We start from the raw sequence: 19,506 nt of genomic DNA on the forward strand, positions 1-19,506 counted from the left end.
TCTAAAGAAATTACTCTACAGCAGCAAGAAACCGTATGGAGGTGATTTTCTTTATAGATTCATCTGTAACAAAAACCTGAAAATAGCCCACAAAAGTTTCAACAATAGGGAAAAATGTAATAAATAACAGGACTTTAACTTAGAAGAACATATTATGTCATTATTAGGAATAAAGGCTTGGAAAACAGAAAACATTTGGAAGTGGGAAGAGCTGACTACAAAGGGCCTATGAACTCTAATAAAATGTATGTATATGGAAAAACTCAAGAAGGTAACACATAAAATAGCAAATTCAAAATCCTTGGAAATAACCGATATTACAGGTACTTCATGATGTCCTGTTTCTGGAAGGAACGACTGCAATAAAGCTCATCCTGAGTTATTTACTGCTTGTGTCAAGTAGCATAAATGTTAGGAAAAAAATAGGAACTAAGATATGCTACAGGGAAGAAGCAGGAGACTGGGATTCTAGAGTTTCCTGCTAAGGCAAGGGCAAATAAAAACCCTTGTACAAATGAATTATCATCAGCAGGAGGCTGCAAAGTGTGCACTTGGATCACCAGGCCCAATGTGAGATGAAAAACCCGAGTTCCTGTGCTCTTAAACCATCAATTTGTGGCTGTAAAAGGCAATGGCACAATATTCTTTAGCCAACCAAGTGGGGCTGTAAAAGACCAACGCTAACAATTAAGGTTTCTCATGAAACAAAAAGGATACTGTCTTCTCTGCTTCTGTCCTGTGTGCTTTCCATTCCAGGCAAAGCTGCTGCTACACGTCGGAAGAGCTGCGGGAAAAAGAAATTTGACAACTGGAGGAAAAACTTAGCAAACAGTGATGGATTACTGCTGGAAGATGACTAAAAGTATACGTCTTTTGGGTTACTCCTCACATAGTCTTTACTGCCAAGAAAGCACATTACAATGTCCATTCAATTCTATAAATTAATATATAAAAAGCTGTATGCCAAATACAATGAGTGAATAAACACAGGATCCCTGCTTTCCAACTGAACAGCTTCAAAATAAACAGCAAAAATGTAATCTGAGTCATAAAAATAAAGTTCTATAGAAAATCTGAACAAACAAATCACTCCTTTAATAGAACTGTATAGTGGTATTTCTATCTTTCATAAAGGGTTAGGTTCTAAATTAGTCTGTGAAAATCAGTCTATTCAAAAGTACCCTCAATAATTCTTTGAGAAAGCACTAATATTAGAGATCAACACAAGACCTCTCAAATCCAACACAGCTGGCTTTCCCTTCATCACTGGAATGAGTGCCAGCCAAAGTGGCTGGACCGTGTTTGAAGCACAATGCTATGCAAAGCATCTTCAACAGGAGATACACTAAAGTATGTGGGAACAGAGACGGACAGAACAACAACAGATTCTTCTCAAAAAAAAAAAAAAAAAAAAGAGAGAGAATTACTTATTTGAAAGGCAGAGACACACAGGAAAAAGAGAGAGGAAACAGAGACAGAAAGAGATCAACCACCTGCTGGTTTCATCTCCAAATGCCCACAACAGCAGGGATTGGCCAGGGTGAAGCCAAGAGCCAGGAACTCAATCCAAGTCTTTCAAGAACAAATTACTTGAGCCCATCACTTGATGCCTCCCAGAGACTACATTAGCAGGAAGCAGAATCAGTGGAGCCAGGACTTAAACCCTGTTACTTCAATAGAGAATGCAGGCGTCCCAAGGAGTCTTCACTGCTATGTCAAATGCCTGTCCCTTTACTTGGGATATGTATGTAATCTGCTTACCTTGACATCATTTCTGATAAAACTGTGCATGATCAGAGATATGAATTAGCAACATATCAAATCGATGTAACATTAATTGTATAAGGTAGGTCCACTTCCATTTACATATAGTACTCAGTTTCAAATATAGATAAACACTCAGGTAAGACTAAGTGCTGAAATACTTAATGTTTGTGAAAGGTAAGAGGTGGATAAGAAATAGATCAGTCTGAACTTGAACCGGTGCCCATATGGAATGCTGGCACTGCCGGTGGCTGCTTTATCCTCTATGCCACAGTGTGGCCCCACACAGGGCATCTTCAACCTGCTGCGACACAATACTGACTCTAAGATGGATAATTTCTTTTTTTCTTTTTAAGATTTATTTATTTATTTGAAAGTCAGAGTTACACAGAGAGAGGAGAGGCAGAGAGAGAGAGAGGTCCTCCATCCGATGGTTCACTCCTCAAGTGCCGCAATGGCCGGAGCTGCGCCGATCCGAAGCCAGGAGCCAGGAGCCTCCCATGGGGGGGCAGGGGCCCAAGGACCTGAGTCATCCTCTACTGCTCTCCCAGGCCACAGCAGAGAGCCAGATCAGAAGAGGAGCAGCTGGGACCAGAACCGGTGCCCATATGGGATGCCGGCGCCCCAAGCCAGGGCGTTAACCCGCTGAGCCACAGCGCCAGCCCCAGGATAATTTCAATGTACTATATGCTATATTCAGTAACTAGATTCACAGAAGTGTGAGTCTGTGAAAACACAGGAAAGGCACTAATCATAGCCATGAAGTAGAATGGGAAATACTAGAAAAAGTGTTGCTGAAGAGCTGATTTCTACATTGGAGTTTTAAAAAAGGAGCTGGAATTAGCAAAGGAAAAAATGAGTAGTCTAAGCAAAGGGAACAATAGTACAAGCACAGATATAGAGCTATAACATGTTACCAAGAAAGGGGCTGGCTCTGTGGCATTGATGGGTTAAGCCCATGCAGCTCTGGCATCCCATATGGGCACCAGTTCAAGTCCCGGCTGCTTTGTCAATACACCTAGGAAAGCAGCAGAAGATGGCCAAAGTGGTAGGGCCCCTGCCACCATGCCAGAGACCTAGATGAAGCTCCTGGTTCCAGATTGGTCCAGCTCCGGCTGCTGTGGCCATCTAGGGAGTGAACCAGTGGATGGAAGACCTCTCCAGGTCTCTCCTTGTCTCTCTGTAACTCTGCCTTTTAAATAAATAAAAATTAAAAAAAGAAAAAAAAAAAAAACTATGAGGAAGGAATTAATAATTCAGTATTACACAACAGTGTAAGGCAAGATGGGAAATAAAGTGGCAAAAAGTGAATATAGGGTTTTCAGAAAATTCTGCTTATTTAAAGGGTTTTATTGGGGCCAGTGCTGTGGCGCAGCGGATTAACACCCTGGTCTGAAGCGCTGGCATCCTATGTGGGCGCTGGTTCAAGACCCAGCTGCTCCACTTCCGATCCAGCTCTCTGCTGTGGGCCTGGGAAAGCAATGAAAGATGGCCCAAGCATTAGAGACCCGGAGGAAGCTCCTGGCTTCAGATTGGCCCAGCTCCAGCTGTTGTATCCAATTGGGGAGTAAACCATTGGATGTAAGACCTCTCTCTCTCTCTGCCTCTCTTCTCTGTGTAACTCTGACTTTCAAATAAATAAATAAATCCTTAAAAAAAATAAAGGGTTTTGTTTTAACCCTCTGTTCATCATCTTCAATTTAAAAAAATAAATGCATTAGTGCATGCATTTAGTGCAATAGTTAAGAGGCCACTTGGGTTGCCTTCACCCATAGTGCAGCATCCTGGATCCACTTCCAATTCCAGCTTCCTGCTAACATGCACTCTGGTGGCAGCAGGTGATGGCTATGGCTCAAATACTGAGGTCCTTGTCAATCATGTGGGAGACTTGGATGAAATTCTGGGCTGCAGGCTTCGGCCTGGCCCGGCCCCTGGCATTGTAGCTATTTGAAGGGAGTGAACCAGTGGATGGGATCTCTCTCCATCTTCCCATTTCTCTTCTATCACTCTGCCTCTCAAATAAGTAAAACAAGGGCCAGCACTGTTGTACAGTAGGCTGGGCCTCTGCCTGCAGTGCTGCCATTGCATATAGGTGCCAGCTCATGTCCCAGCTAATCCACTTCCAATCCAGCTCTCTGCTATGTCCTGGGAAAGCAGCAGAATATGGCCCAAATGCTTGGGTCCCTGCACCCACGTAGGAGACCCAGAAGGTGCTCCTGGGCTTCGGACTGGCTTAGCACTGGCTGTTGCAGCCATTTGGAGAGTGAATCAGTGGACAGAAGACCTTTCTCTCTTTTTCTCTCTACTTGTCTCTGTCTGTAACTGCTTCTCAAATAAATAAATCTTAACAGTAAAATAAATCTTTTTATAAAATACACATAAAGGACCAGCCAACAGAGTAAGGATTATTATTTTGAAGTCTACTGCCTGGTCCATGGTGTGTGTTCACCAAATGACAGTTCCCATGGTGTAAGACCTAAGACAGACCAAGGACAGATCTTTTAACTTTTTATCCCATGCCTTTTTCAAATAATAATAATAAAATTATATTTCTATAAATCCTGTAAATCTGGGACCACTGCTCTATATTATGTAGCACTGAAAAGTTAAGCAAATGGGGCTGGCTTTGTGGCATAGCAGGTTAAGCCTCCACCTGCGATGCCAGCATCCCAACCCGTTGTGCTACAGCACTGGCCCCAGCAGGTGAGGTTCTAACTTGTCCAATCTTGCAAAAAACAGTTTGATATGAAGTCTCCCTACACTCACATTTCCCTGAGCTATTAAACATTCCTGTCATAAACACTGTTCAAATACCAGCAATTTACTAAGGATAAAGTAATCCAAGTATACTTCCACAACAAGCAAACACTATTATATCAGTCTTGCTATTAGATGCTGAAATAAGGAAAATTTACCTTAAAAAATGTAGTAAGGGAAGTTTACAGTTTTCCAATCATGAATTTTGCAACCATAATGAAATAGCTGTCCTTTGCCCAATCTAAAAAATTTGGCAAATCTTTTCTCTTTTTCCAAAAACCATGCCCACTTATATTTTTTCAATATTCGAAAATATGTTGCTATTTCATGAGGCCTGCTATTGCTAACCAGAAGAAAGCTTTACACAAAAGAACTGAATATTCCCACAGTTATTCCATACGCTTTTTTTCAATCTGACAATCTCCACTCATACTCAAAGAACACTTACCTGCTTTACATTGTATCCTGCTTTTGCACTGGTTTCAATAAACATGACATTCAGCTCTTTGGCTTTCCTCTCCCCCTCCTCAATTGACACTTGCCTGTAGAAAAATAAAGAGGTAAACAAATATTTACTTTGAAAGATGGTATTATACAATTATAAATAAAGTTCTGAAAATAAGTTTTCTAGATATAGGTACTGATTGCATAGGTGAGACTAGTTAGAAAATTCATCCATCTGCAGCTCTCTTAAAATTTGTACATGTTTCATGCATATGTTATACTTTTAATTTTTCTTTAAAGATTTATTTACTTATGTGAAAGGCAGAGTTAGAGAGAGACAGAGGCAGAGACAGAGAAAGAGGTCTCCCATCCGCTTACTCAATACCAAGATGGCCACAACAGTCCCAGCTGTACCACTTCCGATCCAGCTCTTTGTTATGGCCTGAGAAAGCAGAAGATGGCCCAAGTCTTTGGGCCCCAGCACCCACTTGGGACACCCAGAAGAAGCTCCTGGCTTCTGGCTTCGTGTTGGCACAGCTCCAGCTGTTGCAACCAACTGGGGAGTGAACCAAAGGATAGAAGACCTTTCTCTCTGTCTCTCTGCCTCTGCCTCTCTGTAACTCTGTCTTTCAAATAAAGTAAAATAAAATCTTAAACACTTTCCCATCCAGTTCTCTGCTAAGGGCCTGGGAAAGCAGTGGAAGATAACCCAAGTCCTTGGTCCCCTACACCCACATGGAGTATTTGAAGAAGCTCCTGGCAACGGCTTGGCCCAGTCCTGGCTGGAGTGAACCAGCAGGTGGAAGGAAGGAAGCTCTCACTCTCTGTCTCCTCTGTGTAACTCCTTTAAATAAATGAATAAATCTTTAAAAAAAAAAAAAAAAAAGCCTTAACAGCTTCTTCCTTCCCTTAATAGTACATCATAAATATTTAGCCTCATAATTCTAAACTTCATATAAATAATTTTTGGTTGTATAACTTGTCAATTTGCCACAATTTATGTAACCATTTTCATACTGTTAGAAATGCTCATTGTTTCTAAATTTTATATTATAAAAATGCTATTCTTAATATCTTTGAGCCTAATATTTTGTAGATTTCTGTAAGTGGAATAAGTAAGACAGGGCATGTATGGTAAAGCCTCTTGATATAAAATAAATATCAAAACATTAAGATTTCTTTTACAAGATATTTTGCAATACATTAAAATTAGCAGTGGTCTCAAACAGTCCTTCTAATGTAAGATTAGTTCATTTATCTTGGCATTTTTAGCATCCAGCTGGTATATAAAAAATAAATATACAAATGTTCCAGTTAAATATATCTCCCAACAAACCATGATTCCTAAATACAGAAAACTGAGCAATGAAAGGTATTCCAACAAGCTGTCATCACATCTTTTATTAATCTGCCTACATGTATGTTCTTAAATTTGCCCTCTAGTCCTAATACTATAAACTATCCTTACTAGAGTCCATTCCCTCCCTGTCAACAAGATACCCTTAATTTTTCACTAAGTACATGGACATCCTGTTATACAATACTCCAACAATTAGCATTTTTACTACACTTGGTTGTTTTCTCATCTTGTGCTTTCTCTGTACAAGGGTGCTTCAAAGAGTTTGTGAAGGCCAGCGCTGTGGTATAACCTGTAAAAGCTGCTGCTTGTGGCACTGGTATCCCATATGGGTACTGGTTCGAGTCCCTGCTGCTCCACTTCAGACCCAACTCCCTGCTAATGTGCCTGGAAAAGCAGTGGAAGATGGCCCAAGTGCTTGGGTCCCTGCAATCACATGGGAGACCCAGAGAAAGCTCCTGGCTTTGGACTGGCACAGGTCTGGCCGTTGCGGCCAATTGGGGAATGAACCAGTGGATGAAGATCTCTCTCTCTCTAACCCTGCCTTTGAAATAAATCTTCCAAAATATGCATTTTCTATGAACTTTTTAGAAGATCCTTTGTATATTCGTGTGTATTAATTTTTTAAAGTATACTTTTTTTATAACAGCTTAAGAGTAAATTGCCAATCTGCAGGCATTTAGGCCTGAATACTTCACTGCAGTGAGTTTCCTAAAAATAAGAACATTGCCTTTATATAACCACAGTATACTTAACCTACAGATTTTATTCAAGTTTTGCCAATTATCCTAATGTTTCTTATAGCAAATAGAAAATTTAATTATTTATTTGAGAGGCAGAGAAACAGCAGGTATGCACTCCCATCTGCTGGTTTACTCGCCAAATACTTTGATGACTGTGGCTTGGCCAAGGCTGTAGCAGGAGCCAGGAACTCAATCCAGATCCCCCATGTGGCTGGCAGGAAGCCAAGTACTTGAGTCCTATCACTGTCTTCCATGTCCACAATAGTGGCAAGCTAAGAGTCAGGAACTAGAGGTGGGCATTGAACCTTGGCGCTCTAACATGAGACATGAGTGTCTTAACTGCTTGGTCAAATGCCTGCTCCAGAACACTGCTCTAAAGAGAAACTTTCTCAACTATTCAGTTATCCTTAGAGAAGTGGGTGAGGAAGAGGGGTGCGAGGATAAATACTCAAGTCAGTCTCTAGCATCTTCCAAACATGATCAATGAGTTTTATTGTAAATGTATCTTTATGATTCATAAATTTAAAAATTTTATAGTAATCATTCACTCTCAAATTTTCCTATCTTTGATCAGTAGAGTTTCTTTGAGTTGGCTTATAAGTCTGACATGACCCCAACAGTCTTTACAGCTCTCTTGAGAAGGTACTGTCTGTCCATTTTTTCCTATATATTCTGCCCCAACCTTTTTTATTTCTACAAGTAATCCTGATTCCTTTAGAGAGAAATGGTAATTAAGTTTGAGTCTGGGCTCATTTCCCCTGCTTCAGGTCTTTTTAGTAGACTGAAGTAGAAAATACTGCAATTTTTAAGGATTAAAAAAAGTCATGAATTCACATGGTTGCTATTTATACTCAGAACTACAAATTTTATCGATATTATATATATGTTTTAAAGATTTTATTTATTTGAGAAGTAGAGTTACAGACAGAGAGGGCGAGACAGACAGAAAGGTCTTCCATCTGTTGGTTCATTCCCCAATGACCAGAGCTGAGCCATTCCAAAGCCAGGAGCCAGGTGCTTCTGGGTCTCCCACGTGGGTGCAGGGGCACTTGGGCCATGCTTTCCCAGGCCATAAGCAGAGAGCTGGATGGGAAGAGGAGCGGCTGGGACATGAACTATGGCCCATAAGGGATGGTGGCACTGCAGACGAAGCCTGGCCCACTATACCACAGTGCTGGCCCCTTGATATCATATTTCTTTCTCACATTCATTTTTTTATGCAGAATACACACAATAGTTTTGAAATACCAAAATCTAACAACTATCACCAACAATGTATTTACTGAAAATAGTTAGCTTTTTTTCAGTTTTTTTTTTTTTTTTTTTTTTTAATCCTAGGATCTATTTCATCTTTGGATGTATAGTCAGGACACTATGCTTTTAGGTTACTTTGAATAGTTATATTTTTGTGAATTGTTTTTAATGAAATGTCTATTTTTATTATATAATTCCAAAGTTATATCTACAAGTTACTGTCAAAGAAGTCTAGTGTCCGCCATTCCTTCTTCTCTCTCACCAGAAATAACCACTGTCCAAACCTATTTGTGTTTCCATTTTGTTTTTAATAATATGTATGTGTGTGTGTATATATATATATATCTCTTTTCCTTAAATAAACTGCAGCATATGTTACACACTACTTCAGCTTGCCTTTTCACTTAAGTCATATACGAATTCTTTACTTTTTTTTTTTTTTAAGATTTATTTATTTATCAGAAGGAAGAGTTGCAGAAAGAGGGAAAGAGAGGGAGAAAGGGAGAGAGAGAGTGTCAGTTTTCCAGGGGGCCGGTGCTGTGGTATAGCGGGTAAAGCCACCGCCTGCAGTGCCAGCATCCCATATGGGTGCCAGTTCGAGTCTCAGCTGCTCTACTACTGATCCAGCTCTCTGCTGTGGCCTAGGAAAGCAGTAGAAGATGGCCCAATTCCTTGGGCCCCTGCACCCGTGTGGAGACCCAGAAAAAGCTCTTGGCTCCTGGCTTCGCATTGGCACAGCTCTGGCCATTGTGGCCAATTGGGGAGTGAACCAGAGGGTGGAAGCGTGCGTGGGGACGCTCTCTCTCTTTAACTCTGACTTTCAAATAAATAAACAGATATTAAAAAAAAAAAAAAAAAAAAGAGTCAGTCTTCCATCTGCTAGTTCTGTCTCCTTCTGTCTATCATTCTATTGGCCAGAGCTGGGACAATCTGAATCCAGGAGCCTGGAGCTTCTTCTGGGTCTCCCACATGGGTGCAGGGGCCCAAGGACTTGGGCCATCTTCTATTGCTTTCTCAGGCCATAGCAGAGAGCTGGATGGGAAGTAGAGCAGCAGGGACTCGAACCAGTGCCCATATGGGATGCCAGCACCGTAGGTGGTGGCTTTACTTGCTACACCACAGCACCAGTCCCCCTTCATTTCTTTTGTTATCTGCCTAGTACCCCTTTACGAAGATAGATGTAAGTTTATCAAATCACTTCCCTGCTGTGAACATTTGGGTATTCATAGTCTTTAGATATTACAAACAGTGCTACAGCCAATAGACTTGTGTATATGTAGCTTATAGAAGTGAAATTGCTATGATAAAGGATAAAGGTATAATTAGGTTTCTGCTAAAAATGAACCCTCTCTGGCCCATGGTGCTTATACCATTCCACATTGTCCAACAAGTTATGAGGTTATCTGTTTTCCCAGGAGTCTTGCCAGTAGAGGATTTCACAAAAATTCAGATTTTGGCAATCTGATAGGCAAAAATATTTCCCAGTACAGTTTTAATTTATATTTGTGTCAGGTAAGAGCAAGGCTGAGCTTCTTTTTAGATAGTTAAGACTGACATAACTTTCTCAATGAGCTGTCCATACTTGTAGTCAATTTTTCTATGCTTTTTTTCCTTCTCTATTTTTGGAAGCTCTTTATTCATTAGGGATATTAATCACTTCTTATATAGCTTTTACTAGTTTGTCATTTGCTTTATGGTGTTTTATGTAACCAAGTTTATTCACATCTCTTCTTTCTTGTCATATTATTAAGTGCTAAATTTTGGTTAGTATTTACTTTGTTTTTACAATGAAATCTCTGATGGGGAGGCCCATGGCATTTAGCCTTGTGGTTAAGATGTCCACACACCCCAAGCCCACTTTGGTGTACTTAACTCCAGCTTCATGTTAATGCAAACCCTAAACAGTAACAGTGATGATCCTTGTGGGGTCCTGCCACCCACAGGGGAGGCCTGGACTGAGTTCCTGGCTCCTGGTTTGGCCCCAGCTCAGCCTTAGTCCCTGTAGACATTTTTTTTGCCCCCCCCCCCTTTTTTTTTGACAGGCACAGTGGACAGTGAGAGAGAGAGAGAGAGAGAGAGAGACAGTGAGAAAGGTCTTCCTTTACCGTTGGTTCACCCTCCAATGGCCAGTGCAGCCGGCGCGCCGCGCTGATCTGATGGCAGGAGCCAGGTACTTCTCCTGGTCTCCCATGGGGTGCAGGGCCCAAGCACCTGGGCCATCCTCCACTGCACTCCCTGGCCACAGCAGAGAGCTGGCCTGGAAGAGGGGCAACCGGAACAGAATCCGGCGCCCCGACTGGGACTAGAACCCGGTGTGCCGGCGCCGCAAGGCGGAGGATTAGCCTAGTGAGCCACAGCGCCGGCTAGTCCCTGTAGACATTTGGGGAATGGAACAGCTGATGAGGGTTCTCTCTCTCTCAAATTAAATTTAAAAATTAAAACAACTCTGAAAACTTTGAAATTTGCTCTTCCACTGTGTGAAAACTTGAACTGATTTTACCTTTTCCTGTTGGTTAGTTATTCCAACTGTTTATACTTATTTCCATATGCAAGTGTGTGTGCTTCCAGATTTCTCATTGTTCCATTTTTCTGTGTACTATTAATGCACCAACACCATATTGGTTTTTATTATTGTTGTTTTTAATTTATTTTTGAGGCAGAGAAACAGACCCTACCCCAACCTCTGGCCCACTCTTTAATGCCCACAATGGAATGGACTGTGTCAAAGCCAGAAGCTGGGTACACATTCTTCTCATCAAAATGTTGACTATTTTCCAAGATTGACCATATATTGTCAGTAAACTTACACAAACTGAAATCATAGCATGTATTTCTACAAAGGAATGAAACCAGAAAGCAACAAGAAGAACAATAGAAAATTTATAACTACATGGAAATAGAGTATGTTCCCAAATGGGCTGAAGAAATTAGAAAGGAAACTAATGAAAATGAAAACGTATCAAGGGGCCAGCATTGCGGCGTAGGAGGATACGCCTCTGCCTGCAGCACCGGCATCCCATATGGGCACTGGTTCGAGTTGTGGCTGCTCTACCTCCAATCTAGCTCCCTGCTGATGGTCTGGGAAAACAGTGGAAGACGGCTCATCTGCTTGGGCTCTTATTCCCATGTGGGAGATCTGGAAGAAGTTCCTGGCTCCGAATTGGCCCAGCTCTGGCTGTTGCAGCCATCTGAGGAGTGAACTAGTAGATGAAGATCTTTCTCCTTCTGCCTATCATTTTATCGCTCAAATAAATAAATAAAATCTTTAAGAAAAAAAAAGCTAAATTTTAGGGGCTGGCATTGTGGCAGTACAGGTTAAGCCAATGCTGGCATCCCATTCTGTAGTGCTGGTTTGAGTCCCAGCTGCTCCACTTCTGATCCAGTTCCCTGCTAATGTACCTGGGAAGCCAGAGGAAAATGGCCATATGGGAAACGCAGATGGAGCTCCAGGATCCTAGCTTTGGCCTTGCCCAACCCTGGTCTGGACCCTGCTATTATTGGCCATTTGGGGAGTGAACCAGCTAACAGAACATTTCTCTCTTTTTCAAATAAATAAATTTTTAGAAAAAGCAGGGGGGTGCAGTGGTGTTTATAGCAATAAGTGCTTACATTAAAAAAGTAGAAATATCTCAAATAAGCAATCTAATAATATATCTCAAAGACCTGGAAAAACAAGAACAAACCAAAATTACCAAGAGGTGAGAAATAATAATCAAAGCAAAAATAAAGGAAATTCAAATAAATAAAATTAAATATAAAAAAGGAAACATTACAATTGATGCATCAGAAATACAAAGGATCACAAGAAACTATGAAGAAAACCTATATGTTAACATATTGGAAAATCTTGAAGAAATGGATAAATTCTTAGATGCATATAACCTACCAAGAAGAAATAGAAAATCTAAACAAACCTATAATAATTAATAACACTAAGGCATGTTACATCCATTGCAGCAATATGTCAAGATAGCTCTACTCATATTTTCAAAATGTATCTAAATTTAACCACTTATCATATAAACTACTACTGTGCTAGTCTAAGTCATCATTTCTTGCTTAGAATATAGCCTAGATTAGCCTCCTCACGTCTACTCTTATACAACTTTGTTTAAAAAATATTTATTTATTTGAAAGGGGGGGGGGGAGAGAAAGGAGAGACAGAGACAGATCTTTTACCCATTTGTTCACTCCCCAAATGGCTGCAATGTCTCCCGCGTGGGAGGCCTGTTAGAAGCTCCTGGTTCCTGACTTCAGATTGGCCCAGCTCCAGACATTCTGGCCATTTGGGGAGTGAATAAAAGAAGAAAGATCTCTGTCTCTCAAATAAATAAATCACACACAAAAATTGAGAGGCAGAGAGAGAGAGAAACAGAGACAGAGAGCAAGCTCCCATAGACTGGTTCACTCTCCAAATGCCCACATAGCTGGGGTTAGGCCAAGCTGAAGCCAGCAGCCAGATCTCAGTATGGGTCTCCCATGAAGTTAGCAGGAACCGAATCACTTGAGCCATTACTGATATTTCCCAGGGTCTGCATTAGCAAGAAGCTGGAATCAGGAGCTGGAGCTGGGAATGAACCCAGGTATTCCAATGTGGGATGTGGGCATCTTAACCAATAAACATCCACTCTGAATTTACTTTTAATTTTTTTTTCCAACTGTGCTACCAATTCTAATCCAGGTGTCATAGGCACAAGTTTAACAGTTCCACAACTCTTTGAAATGGATTTCAATGTAACACTTTAATTAACATAACAAGTTCATTACCTGAGTTTCAATATCTAACTCATGAATAAACAAATTATAAATAGTAAAAGCTCCAATTATTAAGTAGTTTGGTCAAGACTACTTAGAGAAGAGAGAATATGCAATAGATTGCTTAAGAATGCTGAAAGCAGATATTCAAGCTATGGGTTCTACAGTGAATGTTAATACATTTTGCATCCTGTGACTTGAATATGGCTTTGCTCATTTGATTAAGGTATCACAATCAAGCTATTCAGTTCAACTAGTCTGGCTCAACCATACAATTAAAAAAAAGCCCCCAAGAACAAAAATGCACACCACTGAATTACAATGAATGTTTATAAGATTACTAAGAAAAGAGTATGCATCAACTATGAATTTTTAAAGATAAGACATTTCTGAAAATGGTTTGCTCTTTAACAAAACACTACCTTGTTTGTAAGGCCTTAAAAGTGCAAAATGCTTACTGGCTTCACATGATTAAGAGTTACTTACACATAGGCTTAAACAAAACAAAACTCATTTTCCTTTACAGACTGGGTTTAATACTTACATTTATATTTCAAATTCCTACATTAAGAATGGAGGGTTATAAGCTTAAGGATTAGGTAATCTCCTCTCAAAATAAGTTTTCAGTGAGCAATATTATCAGGCCACTTAACACAGATACCAAGCATTCTGTATATACAAAATCACTTCATACCTCTTGTCAGCAAGATCTGTTTTATTTCCTACTAACATGATGATAACATCACTTCCTCTTTCTGTTCTGACATCATCAATCCATTTTGTAGTTTGCTGGAATGAGTTAACATCTGGTATAGGAGAATGGACAAAGAGATTAGTGTTAACTGAAAATACCTCTCCAACTGATGGATACCCATGTACCCCCAAAAGCCCTGGAGGTTGGAAGGGGGCGGGCACATTAGGAACCCACTTTTAATGTGCCTGCAACATAACTCCATTTTATCTGATTACAACTGTCAGTGATTTAAGCAAATCTGAGGAATAAAATTCTCAGTACTGTTTTCAGAGTAGCTTAAAAGTTTTTGACAATAACCAAATGAATGTGATCTATATGGAATTAAAAAAAACTTTCTGAAATGTAAAGACAGCCAAGGCAGATAATATGGTGTCATATTGCCACAGTGCTTTTTTGATCACTTACACATACCAAACATGACAAAGAAAGCATTTCCAAAAGTACATCAGCAAGTACCAACACATCCAGAAAATTTGTAAAGCCTTTACATAGCTTTCAGTATCTGTTTTGCATAGCTTATTCAGTTTTTGATCACTTTAACCTTTAAGTTTATTAATTTAATGCACCAGAATCACTTATTAAAAATTATCTTTTCTAGTATTGAATTCTGAGTACTTCAATACATTTACAGTAACTAAAGAAAACAATTTATTAATAATTTAACCACACTTGTGAAATTTTAAAAGAAAATATACCAGGTTTCACTTGCTTTGGTTAAAGTGAGCACAAACATTTTCAAGCTACAAAACTTGTCAATGCACAATAACCAACATACATCTATTTAAAACAAGTAGCAACCCAAAGTAAAGCTGCAAGAGAAGGACTGCATACAGCCCCTAGCCATAAGAAGTCCCTGATGGAATCATAATTTCTAGGTTCGCCGTTACAATTATTACTCAGTAGATATGACTTCTGACTAAGCAGAGAGGAAAAGATGTTTACCAACATTATTACTGGTTCAAATCAAGTTTCTTTGTTTATATGTTTTTAAAGAAGTCCAAGATACTGTTTAACCCTATAAATTATGAACTACTATATGCAATGATGTTTAATATTTCCTTAAAGTATGTCATAAACCAATTTACAAAGACAATTTCAAGCAGAGAACATTTTCCTTCCATCACCAATGCCCCATGAAACATTCACAGTCACTTAAAAGGCCAAGGGCATTACTCACTTTTTGGGGGAAAAGAAAAAACTATCACTTGTTTTATCTCCTATATAACTTATCAATTAAGTCCATCATAGAATCTAGATATGATCCAAATAAAAATGATAATCAGAAAGTTGTACATTACATTTTCTCTGTCTTCCTCTATAGAGAATGGCTGGAAGGGGAAAGCAGAGAAAAGCTGGCGAACAGAAGTTTTAACAGCCTCAACAGAAACCTTGGAGGATTTGGAAAACTTAGCAAAAGGCTTAAATGCAGGTTATTCCATTTTAGAGAAATCTGAGATTAATTTTAATGAAAAGGGAGAGATTCCTTCAACTATAATTATGGTATGGCTTAGGGATAAGAGGATAGTAAGAAAGTTTTGAGGAGTATAATTGGACAAGAAAATTTCTGGGGTGAACAACCTAGGACTGTAAAAATAAAGCATACTGGTACAAACACCAAAGCAAATATTTCTGACCTGGTCAGTCTGTGATAAAACTTATTTTTACATGCCAATAGGAAAACAAGCACAAGACAAGAACATGCATGCAGCTAAGCTAAAGGTTGAAAGAAGATTAGAAATGCGTAATTCCCCCCACTCACTTGTGATATCATAAACAACAACTGCCACAGTGGAGTCACGAATGTAGCTAGGAATCAAGCTCCTGAACCGCTCTTGACCTGCTGTGTCCCATAATTGCAATCGTACCTAACAACAAAATCAGTCAAACAAGCAAGAAAAATAAGAGAGGTCAACCCATTGCAAAATACCTACTTGTAATATCGTAAACTACTACGGCTGCAGCAGAATCACGGATGTAACTGGGAATGAGGCTACGGAAACGTTCCTGACCCGCAGTATCCCACAGCTGCAGCCTGATCTGTGGGATGGGAAAAAATAAATAAAAAAAAAAAAGAACAAAAAAAAAAACTAATACTAAAAACTTTTTTTTAAAGGGGAAGAAGAGTGAGAAGGGAACAGAAAGGAGATTCATGCAAGAGGTTGCAGAAGAATGAGAAATGAAATGACGAAACTCCTTCAGAAGGCACTAACACTAAATACTTGCTTGCTTTGAAGGTACACAGACTGAAAAATGCCATTGTGAAAGATTTATATAACCAGAAATATGGCTTCCCACTTTGCCCTCCCTAAAACTTCTGTGAATACCTCTGCCTTCCAGTTTACAAAAAGTAGGCTGTTAACGTTTAAACTGAACATAAAAAAGACAAAAACTAGATAAATATCAATGAGTGGCCCTAGTCCATCAGAGTAAAAGAATTAATGCTTCTTTGAGAGCCTTTCTGAAGCTAAAACGTCTCTCTCTTTTTACTGGGTCCAATTTGTTTGAAATTGGATCTTTAACACTGTGCTCATATTTCTCCCATACATTTCTCCCCAGAACACTGCACATAACACAACAAAAAGGAGAAATGTCTTTTAGCAATCTTACATAAGACTTTTACTTACTTTCTCACATTTACATTGTAGGAAGAAAAGCCTGAAAACAAGCATTAAGTTTTCTTACCATTATAAAGTAGTTCCAGGCTTTCAAGTTTTAAGAAATAGCATGCTATATATGAAAATATAAAAGAGAAAATCCCAAAGAAAAAACTCACATACTTACAAGAAATAATATTAGAGATAAATTAATATTTGGGGTGCAGGTCCCACAATATTGCATTACAGATATTCACTGTTTAGGTGACAGGAATCTCTTTAATGGTATTAGGCTAGAATATACTATTTACATTGTATTTAAAGAGAACACTCCAAAGAATGGTCTATAAAAATAGAACAAATAAATGAATATTACTTCTTTCCATTTGGTCATTTTGGTACATGTTCTGTTCTGACAAAGAAAACCTTAATATTCACAAATTGTGTGATACTCAAATGAAATCTTCCTGAATGCCTTACGAATCGCATCCAAAAGGTCTTTGGCAGTTCTAATTTTTTTTTCCAGCAAATTCTTTTAATTCTTTCTTAAAGCTACATTATTTTTCCAAATAAAAAAAAAAAAAAAAAAAAACTTTAACAAACCAAAGACTTCAGAATTTTTACAAATAAGTTAGCTTTCTCTCTTCCTTTGGATCTCACCTGGAGATCAGAAGTCAGAGTACTAACTACCATTCACTCAGTGTTATAGTTTATTTCAAGGCCTATACACGAACTTTAGTAACTTTGTTGAGTATTTCCTACGTTGTCAATAATTGATTATACACTTGATCATAGTATTCCAACCTGCAGTGTTGCAAAACTGCACACTGAAAAAATTACTCACTGTTCGATCCTCCAAGTACATTGTTTTTGATAAAAAGTCAATGCCAATTGTTGCCTGAAAAACAAAACAAAAAACAAAGACATAAACAAATAACAATGGTTTAAAGGTGGCCAGGAGTTTAGGATTCAAATGGGATGTATGACTGCAGAAGAAATAATGAACAAACACATTACAGTCAAGTAGGAACAAACACAATTTCAGTGATGGCTTTCACATATTAAGCACTTGCTTTGAATAATGGATTATTTTAGGTTTTTTACATGATCATCTCTAACTCCCATGCATTCTTGCACACAGCTTATTCTCAACTATCTTTTTATTTTATTGATAACAAGACTAGGAGAACTTCACTTTGACTACCTGTATTTGAACCTAGATTTGAGTATCTGAATAACCAACATATGGCACTAGTTGATCCAACAGCAATTTCATTAAATACTGCTGCTATAAAGTAAGTGACTGCCTACACAGTGGCTTGTCAGCTATGCCAGAGACCCAAACATGATTTTCCAAAAGGGATTTATTTCCAGTGTAAAAGAACAGTAATTAGGTAACGGAAATAGGTTTCCTTCTGTATCAAGCAAGGAAAAGAAGCTTGAATTTGAAGACCAAACCTACATAAAGTTCCACTGCCTATCATTTACCAAAGAACCTGCAGATGGAAGACTCTCTCTCTCTCTCTCTGCCTCTCCTTCTCTCTCTGTGTAACTCTGACTTTCAAGTAAATAAATAAAACTTTTTAAAAAAGGTTAAGGTGTGGGTAGAGTGTTTGGATTGAAATCTCTGTTCCCAATCTCCAGCTTCCTGCTAATGTGCACCCTGGAATGCAGCAGGTGAAGGCTCAAGTAGTTGGGTCCCTCTCTCCAGGGAGACATGGATTGAGTTCCCTGCTCTGGGTTTAGCCTGGTCCAGTCCCAGTTGCTGCAGGCATTTGGAAGTAAATCAGTTCTCTCTCTGTCTTTCAAACAAATAATATTTTTTTAAAGTTAAGGAAGCATTCAATTACCACCATAGTTATGGAAATCATTATGTGCCTATAACCCACTGTTTTATCTGTGCCATCTTCTGCAATGTTTACTGTCAATCTGTAACATTCCTTGTGATAAAACATCCTCTAAATCCAAAGTAATCTCAAAAGTTACTTTCAGCAACATTTAAATGATTTTTTATAAAACTACTTTCACAGCAGCACTGATACACATAGGAATTTTTTTGATTTTTCTTGTTTATTTGACAGGTAGAGTTACAGACAGTGAGAGAAAGAGAGAAAGGTCTTCCTGCCGTTGGTTCACCCCCAAAATGGCTGCTACGGCCTGCGCTGCGCCAATCCAAAGCCAGGAGCCAGGTCTCCATGCAGGTGCAGGGGCCCAAGCACTTGGGCCATCCTCCACTGCCTTCCCGGGCCACAGCAGAGAGCTGGACTGGAAGAGGAGCAACTGGGACTAGAACCCAGCGCCCATAAGGGATGCCGGCGCCACAGGTGGAAGATTAACCAAGTGAGCCATGGTGCCAGCCCCTTGATTATTTTTTTAATTTTAGCTCCCACATACAAGGGAGACAACATGCAGTATTTAGCTTTCTGTGTACAGCTTATTTCACTCAACATGTCATCCAGTTGTATCCATTTTGCTACAAAAGGCAGAATTTCATTCTTTTTAATAGCTGAATAATATTCCATGCTGTATATCTACCATATTTTCTTTATCCATTCATCTGATAACGGACACCTTCCTTGGCTTATTCCAAATTTTGGTTATTGTGAATAGTTCTGCCATAAATATGGTGGTACAACATGTTCATGTCTTTTGGGTATATTCCCAGTAGTGGGAATGCTGAATCATATGGCAAGTCTATTCCTAGTTTTTAAAGAAATCTCAATGCTGTTTTCCACTAATTTACATTCCCACCAACAGTGTGAAAGTGTTCCTCTTTCTCATATGCTCACCAGCATCTGTTAAGTCATTTGGATTTTAGCCTTCTGACACAGCTGAGATGGTATCTCATTGTGGTTTCGATTTGCACTTCCTTGATGGCTAGTGATAGTAAGCATTTTTCATATATTTGTTGGCCATTTGTATTTCTACCTGTTGAGGTCCTGTGCCCATTTCTTTCTTCAATAAAGTCTGGGTCCTTTTTGTCACATCTTTTATTTTCAAAGATTTATTTATTTCAAAGAGTTACAGAGAGGCAGAAAGAGAGAGAGCGAGAGCAAGAGCAAGTGTTCCATCTGCTGGTTTACT

The 19,506-nt window shown here is 39.2% G+C and overlaps 1 protein-coding gene across 7 annotated transcripts in view; it reads right to left on the minus strand.

Annotated features, from left to right (window-relative positions):
• RAB6A (RAB6A, member RAS oncogene family) overlaps positions 1–19,506 on the minus strand; it is a 64,132-nt gene that overhangs the window by 2,091 nt on the left and 42,535 nt on the right. For 4 of the 7 annotated variants that reach the window (XM_089330643.1, XM_089330644.1, XM_002708705.6 and 1 more), the window contains 5 exons: positions 17,267–17,320; positions 15,588–15,693; positions 13,769–13,880; positions 4,970–5,063; positions 718–784 (listed from right to left, as the gene is read on the minus strand). In XM_089330643.1, the coding sequence (XP_089186769.1) occupies positions 718–784; positions 4,970–5,063; positions 13,769–13,880; positions 15,588–15,693; positions 17,267–17,320 (433 nt within the window). Of the gene's footprint in view, positions 1–717; positions 785–4,969; positions 5,064–13,768; positions 13,881–15,587; positions 15,694–15,759; positions 15,866–17,266; positions 17,321–19,506 lie in introns of all 7 variants that reach the window. The other 3 variants (XM_089330645.1, XM_017344791.4, XM_051822489.3) reach the window with 1 other exon arrangement.

Source organism: Oryctolagus cuniculus, chromosome 1 (assembly GCF_051225735.1).
Source record: "Oryctolagus cuniculus isolate XC-2025 breed Fujian yellow rabbit chromosome 1, ASM5122573v1, whole genome shotgun sequence".
Lineage (NCBI taxonomy): Eukaryota > Metazoa > Chordata > Mammalia > Lagomorpha > Leporidae > Oryctolagus > Oryctolagus cuniculus.